At 36.5% G+C, this 21,803-nt stretch overlaps 1 protein-coding gene and 1 long non-coding RNA gene across 5 annotated transcripts in view; one reads left to right on the top strand and one right to left on the bottom strand.

Annotated features, from left to right (window-relative positions):
• KIAA0825 (KIAA0825 ortholog) overlaps positions 1 to 17,327 on the top strand; it is a 352,861-nt gene extending 335,534 nt beyond the window's left edge. For all 3 annotated transcript variants that reach the window (XM_031448262.2, XM_031448256.2, XM_064482439.1), the window contains one exon: positions 14,948 to 17,327. In XM_031448262.2, the coding sequence (XP_031304122.1) occupies positions 14,948 to 15,113 (166 nt within the window). In that variant the 3' untranslated portion in view covers positions 15,114 to 17,327. The remainder of the gene's footprint in view (positions 1 to 14,947) is intronic.
• LOC105095503 (uncharacterized) overlaps positions 1 to 21,803 on the bottom strand; it is a 79,693-nt gene that overhangs the window by 53,721 nt on the left and 4,169 nt on the right. The window lies entirely within an intron of this gene.

Raw genomic sequence — 21,803 nt, 5'->3', positions numbered from 1 at the left:
TGGGTCATAAAACAGAGATTTAAGTTTGCTTAGTGTTACACATTCTCATCCTTTAAAAAGTATTAAGGAAATGATTCAGAAGATTGTGGAGTAGCAGGACCACAAGCTCGCCTCTTTTGGTGACTACAAAAAACCCACAACTGACTGCTAAACAACCATCGAAAAAAAGGCTGGAATCTAGCGAAAAATATTTTCAACTGGAAACATAAAGAGGGAACCACAGTGGGATGGTAGGAGGGGCGTGTTCATGATATAATCAGGACCCATATCCCCAGGTTGGGCAACCCACAAGCTGAAGAATAATTAAGTTGCAGAGGTACTCCCACAGGAGTGAGAGTTCTGGGCCCCAAGTCAAGCTCCCAGCCTGGGGTTCCAGCATTAGAAGGAGGAGACCCCAGGACGTCTAGTTTTGAAGACCAGTGGGGCTTAACTCTAGGGAGTCCCACAGGACTGGGAGAAATAGAAACTTCATTCTCTTGGGAAGCAAGCACAGAATCTCACGTGCTCCAGGTCTAAGGGCAGAGACAGTGATTTCATAGGAAGCTGGGCCAGACCTGCCTGCTGGTTTTGGAAGGTCTCCTGGGGAGGCAGGGGATGGCTGCGGCTCACCCAGGTGACATGAAAGCTGGTGGTGAACATTCCAGGAGTGTTCATCTACATGAGCGTTCCTGGAGACTGACAACTTCATTGGATCATTAGTACCAAGACCTATCCCCACCTAACAGCCTGTAGGCTTAAGGGTTGGGAAGCCTCAGGCCAAACAAACTGGGTGGGTACACAGCCGCACCTATCAGCAGCCTTCCTGAGCCACAAAAATGCCTCTAGACATTCCCCCTACCCATCAGTGGGCCAGGACCAAGCTTCACCCAGCAGTGGGCAGGCACCGACTCCTCCTGCCAGGAAACCTGCATAAGCCTCTAGTACAGCCTCATCCACCAGTGGGCAGATGCCATTTAAGAAAACAATCCCAATGCCTATTAAGGAATCTACAAACACAAGCCTGACTCTACCCGGGGACTGGCTAGACCCTAGCCCTTGAGGGACAAGAGAGGAGTGTACTGCTAGGACACATAGGACATCTCACACACAGAACCACTTCTCCAAGGTCGAGAAACATAACTAACCTACCTAAAAATACAAATAAAAAGACAATATGAGGTGGCAAAGGACTATCTCCCAGGCTAAGGCACAAGATAGAATTCCAGAAGGAGAAATAAATGATGAGGGGATAGGTAATTTATCTGAGAAAGGGTTTAGAGTAATGATGGCGAAGATGTTGAGAGAATTCAAGGGGAGTATACATGCACAGAGTGAAGTTTTTAGCCAAGAATTGGAAAATATAAAGAATACCCAAACAGAGTTGAAGAATAAAATTACTGTAACACACTAGAAGGAACCAAGACTAGACTAAATGAGGCAGGAGAACAGATCAGTCACCTAGAAGACAGATTGGTGGAAGTCACTACTGCAGAACAGAAAAAAGAAAAAAGAATGAAAAGAAATGAGGATAGTTTAAGAGAACTCTGGGACAACATGAAGTACACTAATATTTGCATTGTAGGGGTCCCAGAAAGAGAAGAGAGAAAGGGCCTGAGAACATTTTTGAAGAGATAATAACCAAAAACTTCCCTAACTTGGGAAAGGAAAGAGTCACCCAAGCCCAGGAAGTGCAGAGAGTTCCACACAGGATCAACCCAAAGAGGAACACACCAAGGCACACAGTAATCAAATTGACAAAAACTAAGGATAAGGAGAAAATACTAAAATCAGCAAGAGAAAAGCAACAAATAACACACAAAGAAACTTCCATGAGGATATCAGCTGATTTTTCAGCAGAAACTCTACAGACCAGAAGGGAGTGGCATGATATATTGTAAGTGATGAAAGGGAAAAAATTATAACCAAGAATACTCTATCCAGCAAGGTTCTCATTCAGATTTGATGGAGAAATCAAAAGCTTCACAGATAAACAAAAGGTCAAAGAATTCAGCACCAATAAACCAGCTTTGCAACAAATGTTAAAGGAACTTCTCTAGTCATCAAACCACAAGAAAAGAGAAGGAAAAGAAGAAAGAGAAAAAAAAGACCTACAAAAACAAACCCCAAACAATTAACTAAATAGCAATAAGAACACACATATCAATAATTACCTTAAATGTAAATGGACTAAACACTCCAACCAAAAAACACAGACTGGCTGAATGGATACAAAAACAAGACCCGAATATATGCTGTCTACAAGAAACCCACTTCAGAGTTAGAGACACATGCAGGCTGAAAGTAAGGGGATGGAAAAAGATATTCCATGCAAACAGTAACCAGAAGAAAAGCTAGAGTAGTAATACTTTTATCAGACAAAATAGATTTTAAAATAAAGACTGTTACAGGAGACAAAGAAGGACACTACATAATGCTTAAGGGATTAATCCAAGAGGCTATAACAACTGTAAATATATATATACCCAGCACAGGAGCACCTCTATATACAAGGCAATTGTTAACAGACATAAAAGGAGAAATTGACAATAACACAATAATAGTGGGGGACCTTAACACCCCACTTACATCAAAGGACAGTTCATCCAGACAGAAAAACAATAAGGAAATACAGGCCTTAAATAATACATTTTTAATTCATTTAGTCCATCTAAACCAGATGGACTTAGTTGATATCTATAGAGCATTCTATCTGAAAGCAACAGAATACACATTCTTCTCAAGTGCACATGGACCATTCTCCAGAATCGACCACATGCTGGCCCACAAAGCTAGCCTAAGTCAATTTAAGAAAACTGAAATTGTACTAAGCATCTTTTCTGACCACAACACTATAAGGTTATAAATCAACTATAGAGGAAAAAAAATTGCAAAAACTACAAAAATATGGAGGATAAATAATATGCAGCTAAGCAACCAATGGATCACTGAAGAAATCAAAGAGGAAATAAAAAAAAATACTTTGAGACAAATGAAAATGAAAACACAATGACCCAAAACCTCTGGGACACAGTAAAAGGAGTTCTCAGAGGGAAGTTTATAGTGATACAAACCTACCTCAGGAAACAAGAAAAATCTCAAGTAAACAACCTAACCTTACACCTAAGGCAGCTAGAGAAAGAAGAACAAAAGAACCCCCAAAGTTAGTGGAAGAAACCATAAAGATTACAGCAGAAATAAATGAAATAGAGACTAAAAAAAACAATAGAAAAGATCAATGAAACTAAAAGCTGGTTCTCTGAGAAGATAAACAAAATTGATAAACCTTTAGTCAGACTCATCCAGAAAAAAACGGGAGAGGGCCCAAATTAATAAAATCAGAAATGAAAAAGGAGAAGTTACAACCGACATCACAAGAATACAAGGGATCATAAGAGGCCACTATGAGCAACTATATACCAACAAAAAGGACAATGTAGAAGAAATGGACATTTCTTAAAAAGCTACAATTTGCCAACATTGACTCAGGAAGAAATAGACAATATGAATAGACCAATTACCAGTACTAAAATTGAGTCAGTAATTTTAAAACTCCCAGGGGGAGGGTATAGCTCAAGTGGTAGAGTACATGCTTAGCATGCATGAGGTCCTGGGTTCAATCCCCAGTACCTCCTCCAAAAATAAATATAAACCTAATTACCTCCCCCCCGCCCCCCAAAAACCTGAAAAACAAACAAAAAAAGCCTCCCAACAAACAAAAGTCCAGGACCAGATGGCTTCACAGGTGAATTCTACCAAATTCTACAGAAGAGTTAACACCTATCCTTCTGAAACTATTCCAAAAAAATTGCAGAGGAAGGAACCCTTCCAAACTCATTCTATGAGGCCATTATCACCCTGATACCAAAACCAGACAAAGATATCACAAGAAAAGAAAATTACAGGCCAATATCACTTCTGAATGTAGATGCAAAGATCCTGAACAAAATACTAGCAAATTGACTCCAACACTGTATTAAAAGGATCATACACCATGATCAAGTGGGATTTATCCCAGAGATGCAAGGATTTTTCAATATCCACAAATCAGTGTGATACATCACATTAACAAACTGAAGAATAAAAATCATCTCAATAGATGCAGAAAAAGCCTTTGATAAAATTCAACATCCATTTATGAAAAAACTCTCCAGAAAGTGGGAATAGACAGAAATACCTTAACATAATAAAGGCTATATATGACAAACCCACAGCTAACATTATACTTAATGGGGAAAGCTGAAAGCATTTTCTCTAAAATCAGAAACAAGACAAGGATGCTCACTCCCACTACTTTTATTCAACATAGTTTTGGAAGTCCTAGCCATAGCAATCAGAGAAAAAAATAAATAAAAGGAATCTAAATTGGAAATGAAGAAGTAAAACTGTCACTGTTTGCAGATGATATGATACTACACAGAAAATCCTGAAGAGGCGGTCAGAACACTACTAGAACTCATCAATGAATTTGGTAAAGCTGCAGGATACAAAATTAATTTAAAAAATCAATTGCATTTCTATACACTAAGAATGAAATAGCAGAAAAAGAAATTAAGGAAACAATCCCATTTACTATCACACCAAAAAGAATAAAATACCTAGGAATAAACCAACCCAAGGAGGCAAAAGACCTGTATTCTGAAAACTGTAAGACACTGATGAAAGAAATGGAAGATGACCTAAACAAATGGAAAGATACATTGTATTCTTGGATTGGAAGAACTAATGTTGTTAAAATGGCCTTACTACCCAAGAATATACAGATTCAATGCAATCCCTATCAAATTATCAATGGCATTTTTCACAGAGCTGGAAGAAAAAATGTTAAAAATTTGTATGGAAACACAAAAGACCCCAGATAGACAAAACAATCTTGAAAAAGAAGAACGGAGTTGTCGGGAATCATGCTCTCTGACTCCAGACTATACTACAAAGCTACAGTAATCAAAGCAGTATGGTACTGGCACAAAAAATAGACACATAGATCAATGGAACAGGATTGAAAGTCCAGAAATAAACCCATGCACTTATGGTCAATTAATCTATGACAAAGGAGGCAAGAATATACAATGGAGAAAAGATAGTTTTTTCTCATTAAGTGGTGCTGGGAAAACTGGACAGCTACCTGTAAAAGACTGAAACTAGAACATTCTCTAACACCACATACAAAAATAAACTCAAAATGGATTAAAGACCACTAAATGCAAGATCAGATACTATCAAACTCCTGGAGGAAAACATAGGCAGAACACTCTTGGACATAAATCACAGCAATATATTTTTGAATCAGCTCCTGGAGTAATGAAAATAAAAGCAAAAATAAACAAATTTGACCTAATTAAACTTAAAAGCTTTTGCACAGTGAAGGATACCATCAACAAAATCAAAAGACAACCTACAGAATGGGAGAAAACATCTGCAGATGATACAACCAACAAGAGACTAATTTCCAAAATATACAAACAGCTCATATACCTTAATATCAAAAAAAAGCAATCAATCCAATGAAAAAATGGGTGGAAGACCTAAACAGACATCTCTCCAAAGAAAACATACAGATGGCCAACAAGCACATGAAGAGATGCTCAACATCACTAATTGTTAGAGAAAGGCAAATCAAAACTACGATGAGGTATCACCTCACACCAGCCAGAATGGCCATCATTAAAAAGTCTACAAACAATAAATGCTGGAGAGGTTGTGGAGAAAAAGGAACCCTCCTACACTGTTGGTGGGAATGTAATTTGGTGGTGCAGCTACTATGGAAGACAGTATGGCAGTTCCTTAAAAAGCTGAAAATAGACTTACCATATGAGCTAGCAATCCTACTCCTGGGCATATACCCAGAGAAAAATATAAATCAAAAAGACAAATGCACCTCAATGTTCATAGCAGCACTATTTACAATAACCAAGACATGGAAACAACCCAAATGTCCATCAATAGATGAGTGGATAAAGAAGACGTGGTATATTTATGCAATGGAATACAACTCAGCCATAAAAAATAATGCCATTTGCAGCAACATGGATGGACCTAGAGATCATCATTCTAAGTGAAGTAAGTCAGAAAGGGAAAGAAAAATGCCATATGATACCACTTAAATGTAGAATCTTAAAAAAAAGAACACAAATGAACTAAGTATTTATCACTTAGATGATTGACTTCTTGAACATGTGTAAGCACATTTACTGTCCTTTATGATTGGATTACTGCATTCTGTTGATTCTTATTTTGTGGCTGGCTTTATTCCTTTGATAACTGTAAGTTTAAAAAGCTAAAGCTCCAAACTGTTCTTAGAAACAATGAACACTACATAAATGTAAATTTTAAAACAGTTTTGTCAGTCAATGAGTTGCTCTTCCTAAACTTTTTTTATCCAAAATAAACAAATAAATAATAAAGGGTATAAAGAACCCAAATATTTAGTTATTCTCGTTAATTAAATTAACCAGAATGAGAAAGTGAATGATGTTTTACTGATGACTAAAAGACCTTTGGTGGTCTATATAATTTGAAAGAATTAGCTGCAACAACTTCATAAGAACTAAAATGATAGAACCCTTTTATTACAATCCTATTGTACGCTTTTGAGTAGCTTCCAAACTAATGAAAGAAGCAAGGCAATCAATAACCAGAGATCCAAGTGAGACCAATGGAGTGAAGTTTTATACTTCATTATATGTGGTGCAGAAAGTCAGAGTAAGGAAAAGGTTACTGGGGTCAATCATGGTGTCACATGACAAGAAGTTGAATGTTTAAATAGCTGGTGGTCTACAAAAGGAGAACTGACTCTAGTATAGAATGTAACCTAAATAAAGTACTTGGCTAACCAAAGATTGTTTTAAAACCTTATACATTTGTCAAAAACACTAGTCTGGGACCAAGTAACATGAATTATTGAGTGTCTTGTTTTCCTTATATCACCATCTCATTCTTGGAATGTGAAGATGATTAGTAAATGAATGAACCTGTAAGAAGTTGTTGTCTTTTGGTATAATCACTGAATTTAAGACCTTAAGAATTAATTAGTGATGTAGAAACTAAGGATGAGGAGATGAATTTTAAAGCTCTTAGAGCCCTCGTTTTTATGACTCATACAAATAACAATTTATCAATACTGATTCATCATGCCAGCTACTACTCACTGTGACACTAGTGGTTAAAGGTTATTATTTCTTCAAGCCACCTAAGAATAATATAGTTAACACTGAAGCTTCTAACACACAGCAATCAACATTTTGAGAGTGCTTAAAGTGTACAGAGTATAGTGTACAGAGCGCTGTTTTTTGCTATTTGAATATCTTCTTTGAAAAAAATTGGAATAAAAGTTATAGATAATTAAATGTATTCCTCAAGGAACTGCAAGTATGGATGAAATGATACTATGTTAAAAAATAAAAAGGAATCATCAAATAACTGCTCAATAAAGTAATAGAAGTAACAAAGCAATATGTGGTTAATTTACCAAAATAGTGCTGACATTAGGTACTATAGAACTCAAAGGACAATCACATCAGAGTTGGGTAGGTGAGAAGGACTTCATCAGAGATAGGATGTGGACTAGGTCTGAAGAGTGGGTCTGGAGTATATGGGAAGGCATTTCAAGTGAGTGGAATAGCAAGAGTAGACATGCAAATGTGGGAAAATATGTCAGAAGGCAACAAGGAAAATCATTTTCTACCTGAGCAGAGATGGTGGCAGCTAAATGGAATGCCTACCGAGCTAGAACACTAAGACTAAACTCTCTAGGCAGGACAGTCATTAAAGATTTGGTGTAGCAGTGGTGTGAGGCTTAGCTCTGAGTATCTGGCGAATATTGCCCTGTTCAGGCAATGAAATCATGAGCACCTGGGATTCTGCACACAATTCCAATTCCCCCCCATATCACTAAGCAGTTCTTTGACACTAAGTAATAATTCAACACAATTCTGAGACTACCTGCAGATGGCATCAGATCCCACAGGTTAAGGGCTCATTCCTACAAAACTGCTCTCTGCCCCTGAACTTCAGATGCCAGTTCCAAGTCCAGGTTGTCACCTGTGCTTCTGACAAAACTAGCTACCAAGAGAAAAAAAAAAATGTACGGCCCTGTGTACTTAATAGAAGGGACCTCAGCCCCCTCCACCTGTGAACAGCCCCCTTTCAGGGTCCCCTAACACCGTGCCCTCTGTTCTTGGGGCTACAGGTAGAGCCATGAACCATGGGGCCTGAGTGCCAACCTTTTGTGAAGCAGCTGTGGCAGCAGCCCTGGGAGATCTGAACAGCTCTCTAGGCCACCGCTGAAGGCAGGGGTGGTGATCATCCCCCACTGTGTCTCTCTCATCCTGTCTTCCTGGGGCGGAGGCCTGGACTTGGCCCTCAGTACTTCTGAAGGGCCGTTAATTTGCTACAGCAGCTTACAGAACTCAGAAGTTTTTTACTTACTAGGTTATCTGTTACAAAAGGAATAGCCAGAGGAAAGAGATGCCTAGGACAAGGTATGGGGAAAGGGTGAGGGGCTTCCATGCTCCCTCCCAGTATGCCTCTCCCCAAATCCCCATGTGTTTACCAACTTGGAAACTCTGAACCCTCTCCTTTTGGATTTTTATGGAGGCCTCATTACATAGGCATAACTGACTAAATCATTGGTTACTGGTGATTGAGTTCAATCTGTAGGCCCTCTTCAGTCCCCAGAGGTTGGGGGTGGACTGAAAGTTCCAATCCTCTAATCATGTGGTTGATTCCATGGATAACCAGCTCCCAATCCTCTGCAATTTTCCAAAAGTCACCTCATTAACATAACAAAAGACACCTTTATAGCTCTCCTCACAGTAAATTGCAAGGGTTTTAGGAGCTCTCCGCCAGAAACAGGTATGAAGACCAAGTATGTTTCTTTATAAATCACACTATCACAGCACCTGAACTGTGAACGGATCGGGATGAATGTGAGAGATTACAGAGTAAGTTGTGTCCTAACGAGATAGACTGTGCAGACAAGATGGGAAGTAGAGGCATAAATTACTTTGTGAAGTTCACACCCTATGTTATTGAGTGTTGGGGTCATGGTCAATTTGAATAATTGAAATATATATATATATGAAGAAATATGAATGATGAATATAATTGGAATGGGAGAGAAAATAACCATCAAGAAGTTGAATTTAGAGAGCTTGGGAGAAAAATGAAGTTTAAAGATACTGAATTACTGTTTGGGAGACAGATGAATTACAGATGTGGAAATAACAGCTTAATAGGTGGGAGTAGATGGGTTTCCCAAGAGACAAGAGAAGATGGCCTAGGATTGAATTCTGAAGAAAATTCACATTTATAGGACAACAGGAAGACAAGAACAGAGACATCTTTTCCCCCTGTGATCTGAACCTCCCTTTGAACCTACTCTGCACTATGTTGTCCAAAGAAGAAGGATGAAAAGGTTTGTTATCCAATATGTCTTCACTTTCCATCCCTCAGCTACTGACTGGTAGGACAATTTGAAGTCATTAATTTGGCCAAATGGTTAATGTTGTTTAATAGTACAATTAACTAGTAAATAATTGTAAAGCACTTTGTAAATATAAAGTACTACATAAATGTTTATTAATAACATTACATCAGGAGGCTTATTTCAAGTTACATTTTTATATCCAAGTGTTGTATTGGTGTTTCAGGAGAAATGCCAATAATATGATGAAATGCCATCATTTATAGACTGTATTTGAAAAATACAGCAAAGGGATTACAGGAAAACACAACCAGCCTTGGCCATCCTCGGCTGAAAAGAGTGAACTGGCATGAAATGCCCCTCCCTCATGAAAGACAAGAGGCAACGACAACATGATTAGAGAAGCATGTAACTGATCACAGAGGAAAACTGCTGTCATACACAGCAACTTCATTTTACCCACATGTTTATAAGAAAGAGAATTTATCAGATAAAACGATCTGAAAGGCACAGGGCAGGAGAAGGAACATCAAGGTAGGAGCTCTGGGGAAGCCACTTGATACAAATTAAAATAATAGCAACATTTTATGAATTCATGGTTCACCTACTCTATACCGTAATGCATTGATGTATACTGTTAGCATCCCCTATTTTGCATATGGGAAAATAAGGCCAAGAAAGGTTAAGAAACTTTCCAAACATCACACAGCCAGTAAAGGACGGAATCAAGATTCAAACCTACACAGTATGATTCCAGTTTCTGCTGGAAGGAATCTGGGAAAGGTTTTTATTTCCTTGATAAAGTGGAGCACTAGCCCCTTTCTCCTTTTTCCTGCCTCTAATCAAGGATGCTGAAGCTGCAACAATCATCTTGGAACCATGAGGTAAAGGACAAGAAAACACAGAGACATCAGCCTAGCTGCTGTCAAGTGACTTAACCCATGCCAGTAGTCACCCACCTCAGAATTTCTTGTTATGTGAGAAAAATATACCCTTCTTTGTTTAAGCCACCACAGTCAGGATTTCTGCTATTTGCAACATTAACCAATATGCTAAATATTTACCATACAAATAACAACAGCTGTAACTTACTGAGTGTTTGCTATGAACTGTGCACTATTTTATGTGTTTTGCATGTATTCTGATGGAAACTATGAAGTAGGCACTGTTGTTATTCCATTTTACTGAAAAGGAAACTAAGGCACACTCTATCTGGCTTGCCAAAGGCCACACAGCTTGTAAGGGATTCAAATCCAGAACCTGGCTTCAAAACCTCTACTCTTCAGCAAATATACTCTGAGCAGTGAAACACTAAAACCATTCCAAGTGAAATCACAAATTAAAAGGGACGCAGCAACGTTATTTTGAAGATTCTAGAGCATGTGTTTCTCAGCGAAGACATTTAACATTTCAGGAAGACAAATCTTTATTGTTTAGGTTTGTTGCACATTAAAGATGTTTACCTCTGTTCCCCGGGTCCTAGAAGTACTCTCTAGACAGTGTCAACCAAAAATGCTCTCCACATTTCCCAACAGGAAGGCAGTGCCACCCCAGTTAGAACCACTATTCTACAGCAGTGTTTGGCAACATTCTCTGTAAAAGTCCAAACAGTAGATAACTTAGACTTAATAGGACAGTTGGTCTCAGTCTCAGACACAATTACTAACCCCCGACATTATAGTGTGAAATCAGTCATAGGCAACATATACACAAATGAGCAAGGCTGTGAGCCTCTCAAATGGTTTGGACCACGTTACGTTGTACAGATGAGAGCCCTGAGGCACAGGAGAGGATAAGAAACTTGCCTGCAGTGATTCAACTAGTAAGTGAAGGGTGCGGACTCAACTGGGAGACAGAGTGATTCCAGAGCCTGTGCTCTTATGCAGGACACCTTTGAGCTCACAGATTGTAGATGTTTTTCTCCTGGTAGAAGACATAGTAAATGCCCCAGAGAACTTGTCACACTCCAGACTCTGGCCCTCCTCCTCTGTCTGGTGTTGGTTGTTCTTTCCTGCTTCTGTGACAGTCAGGACCCAGTCTAACAAGGTCAGACTTTATGCTTAACACCAAGCATGGCTCTCCTGGTTGGCTCTGACACACAGCTATCCTTAAAGGCTCCAAAATAAAAGATTCTGCCAAACTGATCACTAGAACAGTTTCTCACTGATCTGTGGCTGTTTTTATTTTGTACCCCTCAAGGTCTCATTTTAGAGATCCCAAATCTATCATGACTCATTGAGGTGAGCAGAAATAGAAAGCTCTTAGCCCATGGTCTGTGACATGTAAGAGCCTTCTAGTATTAGCCAACATCCATGTAGCGTGCAGAGAAGCAAGCAGATACCTCTGATCCAGATCTAAATGTGAAATCTAGGAAGACCCACCAAGGCTGAGAACCCCCAAGTCAGTCCAAACAGTACTGGTGAGCAAGGCTGTGACTGCTGGTTCTGTTACGAGTATCTCAGCCCAGGTTTTAGGTTTCCTGCCGGGTTGGGATGAAGAGGGACTCCTAGTCAAGGATGGGCCAAGCTCCCACATCTACCCACCAAGGAGCCAGACAGACGGAGCCAATTCCAGAAGTTGGTTAAGATTAAAGTACAGATCACTGAGGTCTCATGGGACTTGGCAGCTCACCAGTGTCTAAGACACAACATATGCACTGCCTCCAGCTGGAGTGAGGGTCCGGATGCAGTTCTTTTTCCACAGTAGAAAGGTAGGGAATTTAGCAACAGTGAAGGAGAGCGGGCTACCAAAGATGGGAAAAACAAAAACGTAATCACTTCATAATGCTTTTTAGGGAGAACTAGAATACGCTGGTTCTGACATTTTCTGGTTTCTGTAAGGATACGCTTTCACTACAGAGTTGAAATATAGAGAAAACTGGGGAACAGACAGTTCAGTTCATTGTGTTTAACAATTTGATGGATTATCTTCTCTTCCAATAGGTTTTTTTTTAATACAACTGACTTGTTTTTGCACTGTGTTAACAAAGCCTAAAACTATGATAGAATTAGAGATCAACTTCCCTCAGGAACTTATAAATGTGAAATATTTAATAATACTTGTGATAAATAAACATGGATTTCAAATCCCTAATGTTTTTATTCAGTAAAAGTAAAATTTTAAGGGAAATGTAGTTCTAATATTATTTTACTGCTATATTTGTCATAATTTCTTATATATTTATGAAATAATTTCTTTTTAATAAGCAGAAAGCAAATATAAGAAGGTTGTGGTAGGTAAATAACTTTGCCTGGTTTCATTAATCACAACAGCTCATTTATACTGTGAAGTGCCTATAATTGTCATGAAGCTTCAAAAATCCTTATCTTAGGTTCTATTATATATACAATTCATTTAAATTACATTAATTATACAGATTTTTTAACGAAGCAGAGATTTTGCTTTCAATTTTCACAAGTAGAGACAATGATCAAAATATTTATGTGCATATTACATATTTTGTTCTGTTGACATTCATAGTTCATTTACTCAGTATAATATTAGCACCTTTGCATGGGAGAAAAAAGGCAAACCTAATTTTTAATATTTGGATTTCTCTTTGAGTATTTATGTGAATTTTAGAAAGTTTTTTTTTTAATATCTAACCAAATTCAAGCAACATTTTTCAGGGAATAAAATATTCAACAATTTTTTTTAACATTAATTAATAATGCATGTAGAACAGTTTTAAAAACATGGGTAATACTGCATTTACTCCAGAGTGAGTTCCCGATTTCAATCCAAAGATAGTTGGCCAAGTGACATTAACATTCTGGGCCTCAGTTTACTCCTCTATGAAAGAGGAATAATAACATTTTGTAGTAAAGATTTAAAGATTGTTATGTCAAGTGTTCAAAACAATGCCCGGGCCATAGTTAGTGCTACCTAAGTATATTATGTTATTAGTATTTTCCTACTTGGAAGGAGTTCAACTTAACATGCAAATTAGTGATGCCCAAGTTCACTTACATAAAATGGGTAATGACAGTTTTTTTATCTTCAAAATTCCATGAAAGCAGTATAAGGTAACCTTGTAGGCTAAATTTTAAATCTCAAAATAGTGAGCTCAGGAGTATTGCTCCTTATGACATGATTTAAACAGTGTGGTGGCAAAAAAATCTCCTTATCCTTCATGTTGCTGTTAAAACCTGTCTGACCAATGACCCATCTCTGACTACACGGGGACATATGGAGAAACTAAGATGGTAAGACATAGCAGTTTGTGGATCCAGCCAAGGTGGGGGCTGGGAGATGAGGAGAGTCCCAGGGAGAGGATGAAAAAGCAATGTAAATTAAACCTAGGCTGAATCTCTCAGATTATCCTCTTTCTCTACACTCTTTCCCCTTCCTTCTTCTCTCATTATATATACCACCTCCTAGGGCTGGCCAGGACATACTGAATCCAACACTCCAACCAGGAAACCTGTGTGTGAACAGGGATCCTTCTAGGAGGTTTCTATAGAAAATGTAATGCCCTTGCTTTCTTTCATCAAACAGAATCGGAAAAATCTCACCTCAAACTCATATGCTTTCCTTATATGTGGTAGGCTGTTTGTTATCCCGGAGTCCTGACTATGATAAAATTGGGGGCTCCAGGAAGACATTCAGTGAAGAGCTGCTTGTCTGTTGTTAGAAATCCTGATTCTTTGAAGCCCTTCTAGTAGAGGGTCTCTTAGAATGTATCAACGTTGGTTTTGAAATCATTTTGTGACAGCGTATCATGTTAGATGGCTTAGGGTTTGGTAAAAATAGGAGTGAGGAAAGAAAAAGGAAATATATACAGACAACTCCTTGCTGGAGTGCTCGGTTAAGTGTGCCAAGGCCAGTCCTGGGGCAGGGACATATATGAGAGAGGAAGGAGGGGAAGGAAGGATTAACCATGCTAGGGTGATTGTGTACTTTGTGAGACTATATACATATATAGTTCCATTTTGTTGTGCATCTCCCAATCACCCAGAATTAGAAAGTCTTAATTTTTTTTTAAGCAAATGCTCTATGGAACCTTGCTAACAATTTGCTGCTTTTCTTGGATGATTTATTTTCAATACTTCAAATAGGATCTTATTTCTAGGACTAGACAGAACTGCCATTAAGGTATATCCAGTTTACCCTGGTATTCTTCTTGTGGCCAGAGTCTTCCTGCAAACCTCTCTACAACTTAAAGCCACCAATCGGTTGATCCGTGAGGGAAAAATACTATAAAAAATATTTGCTTATGAATTGCTAATTCTAGATTTTATTTATATGCATGTATACCCTGGGAAGCCATACATTTTTAAAATCTAGAAATATTGAAAACTCATTTAAAACAATACTTTAAAACTTTACCCTGGAGTGAAGCTCGTTTGACTATTTTCCTCTCCCATTCTCCTGGCCGACTCTACAGAAGCAGTGCCAATGAGTTGTGTTGCCCAAGAGGCCATGAATAAAAGAATAAAGGAGAAACACTCAATAAACCAGTGACTACACATATGCAAGCTCTGAATAACTGAGTGTTGACTGTAGTTTGGAAGTTACAAAAATGCTAAGATGTGATTTTTCTTTTAGGTGGGAAATGAGGAAGGATGAAAGACTAGAAGAAGAAGAAAAAGCAATGCTGGAACATTTAAAACGAATGTGCGCCATCCAGAACTCTTCTGCCTTAGATAACGCAGAGGAACAGTCATCTGCAGAAAACAGCAACAGCTTTATTTTAGGAAATAATCACATGTAATGGAGTAGGATTTTTACTCTAGTCAGAATGAACCTCAGATGTGCTGTGAAGCGTGAAACCAATGACTGACTAATCTCTGAGCTGCAGAGGAGTACAGCTCATAAAGAGTAAAGTGCTACATTTTTTATTTTAAAAATAATTCCGTATGTTTTTCTTTCCTCAGTCATCTTCTTAATATGTTATAGCTGCTGCCATCTCGTGTTCCCTTTGAATTATTTTTTTTCTTCTTTCAGGCTTGAAGTATCTACAACAACAGGCAAAATTTTGGGGAATCTTTTCCCTAAGAATTTTTAAATACAATATTTGGATTTTCAGTTACAGTCACATAGTCTCCCGAGGGTCATCTGAAATTTTAAAATGAATTTTGTAGCCATAGCCCAAGTCCAGGTCTTAATTGCCTATAATACCTACCACTGTACCAGCCTCCTTTCCCATAGCCTCTTTCTCATCCAATTTAGTTAAATCAGAGCCACAAAAAGCACTCTCTTGAAGTATAACTTTAGTAATATCTCTGCCTATAGTGGTTTTTCAAACATCAAACTTCCAATCATATGCTTTCAGAACCTATCCCCATTGGTACCAAGTTCAGGCAACTGCCTGTCATCCTCTTGGCTCAAACCAGACGCTTGCCATTTTTCCCAGACAGAAACCATCTTTCTCCCAAAATCATGTTCAAAACTCACTCCAGCAATCTCTTATCCATAGTTTCTTTCACTTCTCTTATTTCTATTACATTGATACACACACACACACAGGAAGGAAAAGGGAACATGTTCTAGTGCCCTCTATGCCAAGTACAGTTATATTTACTACACCCTTCCTATCTGTAGCTAATATTAGATTATAAAGACCTTGAGGGCCTTACAACATAATATGAAGTCTCCCTTTATAACAATGGTCTCCCCCAAATAACTACTATAGTTATTCATCTAGTGGGCAGTTAATAAACACAGTTGTTTAAATGGCTGTCATTGTAAGAAGAAGACAATTAGACTTTTGAGCAATCTCCAGTACATCTGGAAGAAGCCTTATATCTTGAACTATTTTAGACCACATGACACTGAACATCATAGTTTCTCATGTTCTCAGGTTATTCATGTTCCCACATTCTGTGATTTTTATAAAATATGTATATGCTACATGATTTCCAAAGGAAAGTACTTAGGCATTTTTCAAAGAGTAAAAGCTTGGATTGCAGAGGCCACCTTGGAAAATTTCTTACATTATTTCCTTACATAAAAGCACATAAATGGCCATGTAGCCAGCTGCCTGCCAAATAACAAACTTTAGTTTCAAAGAATATACTTTAGTTGGCCAGGATAATCATGAGCCAAGTGTTTTAAGACATGATTGAAATAATTTCTAAAAATTCTATGCAGACCATTTAAAAATGGTAAATATTCATGAGAATTGGACTTCCCATATAATCTTACCTATAAACAATTACTATAACAACCAATATAAGTCAACAGTTGACTTTTTCAGCTTAGTGATGGTCTATGTACTTAATCTGTATAACTATGTGTTAGTAGAAAAGACACTAAAATAGAAAGTGAAAAAAAAAAAAAAACTGATCCAAAACCAAAATAAAATAATCTTATAGGATTTCACATTTGGGTTCTTCTGTTTTCTAATATATCTAAACATCATCTGTTAACACGATTTTTTATTGAATCTGTACATTTCTGTATTAATCCTGCGAAGTGACTTAGTTCCTCTAGAAAAGAATTTCTATGGCTCCCTTCTGAAAGGAAAAAGGTACAGTAAGGAGAGAATGAGAGTCGTTGGAAGGAGAGAAAAGTAGAAAAGAGAGAAGAGCTTGCATCTAATTTCTGTACTTGTTCTATGAAATTACTGTAGCCATAAGTGCAATAAAATTTATAATTGGGAGTGTTAAATGGCAAGCTATTGATTTTTCAGACCATTTTGACTTTATACTTAATGTTTCTTAAAGTATGATAAAAAGTGATACTTCAAAACAATTACTCTTTCTCATTTATTTTTGTGTAAATAAACAATAGGAATGAAGCTTAATATTTAATAAATCTGCATATGCTTATTACAGAAATATTATCTTCTTATAAAATGTCATCTTCCTTCTGTTTTGTTTAACTGTATTTTTATGTAACTATAAAGAAGTATCTATTTTATTGGCTATGTTAAATTACTATGTTAAAGTAGTACGAATTAACTTTTTAATAAACACTTTAAAATACCTGGATAACATGGACTTGAACTGAACAGGTTCACTCGTACACACATGTTTTTAACTAACTATGTACTGCAGTACTACATAATCTGCAGTCAGTTGAATCTGTAGATGCAGAACCATGGACACAGAGGGCCATCTGTAAAGTTATACCTGGTTAGGAATAGGTACCCCTAATCCCTGTGTTGTTCAAGGTTCAGCTGTATAGATGATAATGTGTATTTCAGATATTTTACACTTTGTCATCTCTGCTAAGCAATGTTCTAAAACTACCAACCAAGAAATGGGAAAAATAAATCACTGTTTTGTCTACTACATCAAGACACAATATAGCTATAATGTCAAAAGTTAAAAACAGAGAATCTTAAAAGCAGCAATAGTGCACATAGTAGTTCCCATAAGACCACGAGCAGATTTTTCAGTAGAAACTTTGTAGTCCAGAAGGGAGTGGCATGATATATTTAAAGAGGTGGAAGAAAAAAACTTCTAATCAAGAATGTTCTATATGGCAAAATTGACATTCAGAATTGAAGAGAGAGAGTTTTTCAGACAAGCAAAAGCTAAAAGAGTTAATCACTACTAAACCAGCCTTACAAGGAATGTTAAGGGAGCTTTTTAGCCTTTACACTAAAAAGAAAGGGTAAACTAAAGAGAAATAAGTAACAAGAAAACATATGAAAATATAAATCTTACTGGTAAAGGCAAATATATAGTAAAGGGAATGAATTAACCACTTATAAAGGTAATATGAAGGTTAAAAGACAAAAATAAATATACCTATAAATAAAGATACCTATAACTACAATAATTAGTTAAGGAATTTACAAGATAAAAAGATGTAAAATGTGACAACAAAAACAAAACACTGGGGGTGGGTGAAGAGGAGAGTAAATACAGAGTTTTTGAATGTGTTCAGATTTGTTATCAACTTAAAATAGCCTGTTACAAATATAAATTGCTGTATGTAAGGACCTTGGTAACCACAAAGCAAAAACCTATAGTAGTTATACAAAAGAGAAAGAGAAATCTAAGTATATGACTAAAAAAAAGTCATCAAGACACAAAGGAAGAAAACAAGAAGAAAGGAATGGAGAGGAACTACAGAACAGCCAGAAAACAACTAGCAAAATGACATTAAGTACTTATCTATCAATATTATTTCAAATGTAAATAGACTAAATTCTCCAATCAAAAGACAAAGAGTGGCTGAGTGGATAAAAAAAAAAAAAATCCATACACTGCCTACAAAGACTCTCTTCAGATGTAAGAACACCCACAGACTGAAAGGTACAGAAAAAAGATATTCCATGAAAATGGAAAAAAAAAAAAAAAAAGCTTCAGTAGCTATACTTATGAGACAAGATAGACCATATAATCAATCAAAATTGTAATAAGAGACAAAGATCATTACATAATGATAAAGGATCAATCCAATAAGAAAATATAATATTTGTAAGTATTTATGCCCCCAACATAGAAACACCTAAATATATAAAGCAAATATTAACAAACCTAGGGGAAGAAATAGACGGCAATACAATAATAGTAGGATACTTTAATACCCCACATATATTAATAGATAGATCATCCAGACAGAAAATCAATAAGGAAACATCAGCTTTAAACAATGTGTTAGACCAGATTAAGTAAATAGATATATACTGAATATTCCATCCCAAAGCAGCAGAATACACATTCTTCTCAAGTGCACATGGAACATTCTCCAGGATAGCTTAGGTCACAAAACAAGTCTTAATTTTGGAAGGGTGACCACAATGGTAGGAAACTAGAAATCAATTACCAGAAGAAAACTGGAAAATTAACAAATATGTGGAGATTTAACAACATGCTACAAAACAACCAATAGGTCAGAGAAGAAATCAAAAGAGATAAATATCTTAAGATAAAAGAAAACAGATATATAACATACCAAAACTTATGGGATGCAGCAAAAGGCATTTCTAAGAGGAGTTTATAGCTTTAAATGCCTACATCAAGAAACAAGAAAATTCTGAAATAAACAATCTAACTTCAAGGAACTAGAAAAAGAATAAATGAAGCCCAAAGTTAGTAGAAAGAAGGAAATAACAAAGATCAGAGAAGAAATAAATAAAATAGAGACTAAAAAGATGACAAAAATATCAATGAAAACAAGAGCTGATTCTTGGAAAAGATTTTTAAAAAAGGACAAACCTTTAATAAGACTAAGCAAGGAATAACTAATAAATAAAATAAAAAATGGGAGGAGAGCTGTTAAAACTGATACCATAGAAATACAAAGAATCATGAGACTATTAATGAAAAATTATTCACCAACAAATTTAGAAGAAATGATTAAATTTCTAGAAACATACGAAGTACCAAGACTGACTCATTCAGAAAACAAAAAAAGTTCAAGACCACATGGATTCACTAGTGAATTCTCCTAAACATTCAAACAATAAAATACCCATTCTTCTCAAACTCTTCCCAAAAAAGAAAAGGAGGAAACACTTCAAGACTCATTTTATGAGGCCAGCATTACACTGATAGAAAATCAGTCAAGGAATGCCACAAGAAAAGAAAATTACAGACCAGTATTCTTGATGAACATGGGTGCAAAAATCCTCAACAAAATATTAACTAACCAAATCCAACAATACAATAAAAGGATCATAAACCATGATCAAGTAGAACTTATGCCAGGGATAGAAGGATGGTTCATATACCTGCAAATCAATCAACATGATATATCACATTAACGAATTGAAAGAGTAAACAAAATCAATAAACCACTGGCTAGGCTCACCAAGAAGAAAAGGCAGAGGGCCCAAATAAATAAAGTAAAAAAATGAAAGAAGAGAAATAACAACCAGTATCACAGAAATGCAAAATACCATAAAAAAGTACTATGAACAGTGATATGCCAACAAAAGGGCAACCTAGAAGAAATGAACAAGTTTCTAGAAACATACAGTCCACCAAAACTGAATCAAGAAGAAACAGATAATTTGAACAGGTGGATTACTAGAAGTGAAATAGTATTTACAGCAAAAAAAGTCAAGGACTGGATAGCTTCACTGGGAAATTCTGCTAAACACACAAAGAAGAACTTATATCTACCTTTCTCAAACTCTTCCAAGAGACTGCAGAGGAGGAAATGAAGCCATCATCACCTGACACCTAAACCAAAAAAAGACACTACCAAAATAAAAAGGCCAATATGTTTGCAGAAATACTTAACAAAATATTAGCAAACCAAATACAACAATCCATAAACAAGATCATACACCATGATCAAGTTGGATTCATTCCAGGGTCACAGGAATGGTTCAACATATGCAAATCAATCAATGTAATACACCATATCAATAAAAGAAAGGACAAAAATCACATAATCATCTCAGTAGATGCAGAAAAAGCATGTGTTAAAATTCAACACCCATGTATGATAAAAACTCTTACCAAAGTGGGTACAGACAGAACATATCTCAACATAATAAAAGCTATTTATGACAAACAAAAATATGTTACATTTCTTTACACTAACAATGAAATATCAGAAAGAGGATTTTTTTTAAAAAATCCTGTTTAAAATAATCACATCAAAATATTTAGGAATAAATCTAACCAAGGAGATGAAAGACTTATACACTGAGAACAATAAAACATTGATAAAGTACATTTAAAATGATTTAAAGAAATGGAAACATATCCCATGTTCTTAGATTGGAAGAATCAATATAGTTAAAGTGGCCATACTACCCAAAGCAATCTACAGATTTAATGTGACCCCTACCAAATTACCTGTGACATTTTTCACAGAACTAGAACAAATAATCCTAAAATATATGGAACCACAAAAGGCCCAGAATTGCCACAGCAATATTGAATAGAAAGAACAAAGCTGGACTTATAACCCTTCCAGACTTCAGAGAATACTACAAAGCTACACTAATCAAAACAGCATGATATCATCACAAAAACAGACATATAGATCAATGGATCAGAACAGAGAGCCCAGAAAGAAACCCACACACGTATGGTAAGTTAAACTTGACAAAGAAGGCAAGAATACACAATGGAGAAAAAACATTTCTTCAGCAACTGATGTTGGGAAAGTTGGACAGCTGCACATAAATCAATGAAGTTAGAACACTCCTTCACACTATACACAAAAATAAACTCAAAATGGCTTAATGACTTAAATACAAAACATGACACTATAAAACTCCTAGAAGAGAATATAAGCAAAACATTCTCTGACATAAAGTATAGTATCATTTTCTTAGGTCAGCCTCCCAAGGCAAAAGAAATAAAAGCAAAAATAAATGGGACCAAATCAAACCTACAAGCTTTTCACAGCAAAGTAAACCCATAAATAAAACAGAAAAACAGCCTATGGACTGGGAGAAAATATTTGCAAACAATGCAACTAATAAGGGATTAATTTCCAAAATACACGAAGAGCTCATATAACTCAATAGCAACAACAAAACCCA

The sequence above is a fragment of the Camelus dromedarius genome, chromosome 3, assembly GCF_036321535.1.
Source record: "Camelus dromedarius isolate mCamDro1 chromosome 3, mCamDro1.pat, whole genome shotgun sequence".
Lineage (NCBI taxonomy): Eukaryota > Metazoa > Chordata > Mammalia > Artiodactyla > Camelidae > Camelus > Camelus dromedarius.
Note: the sequence above shows the minus strand (reverse complement) of the source record. Positions and strands in the feature narration are given on the sequence as shown.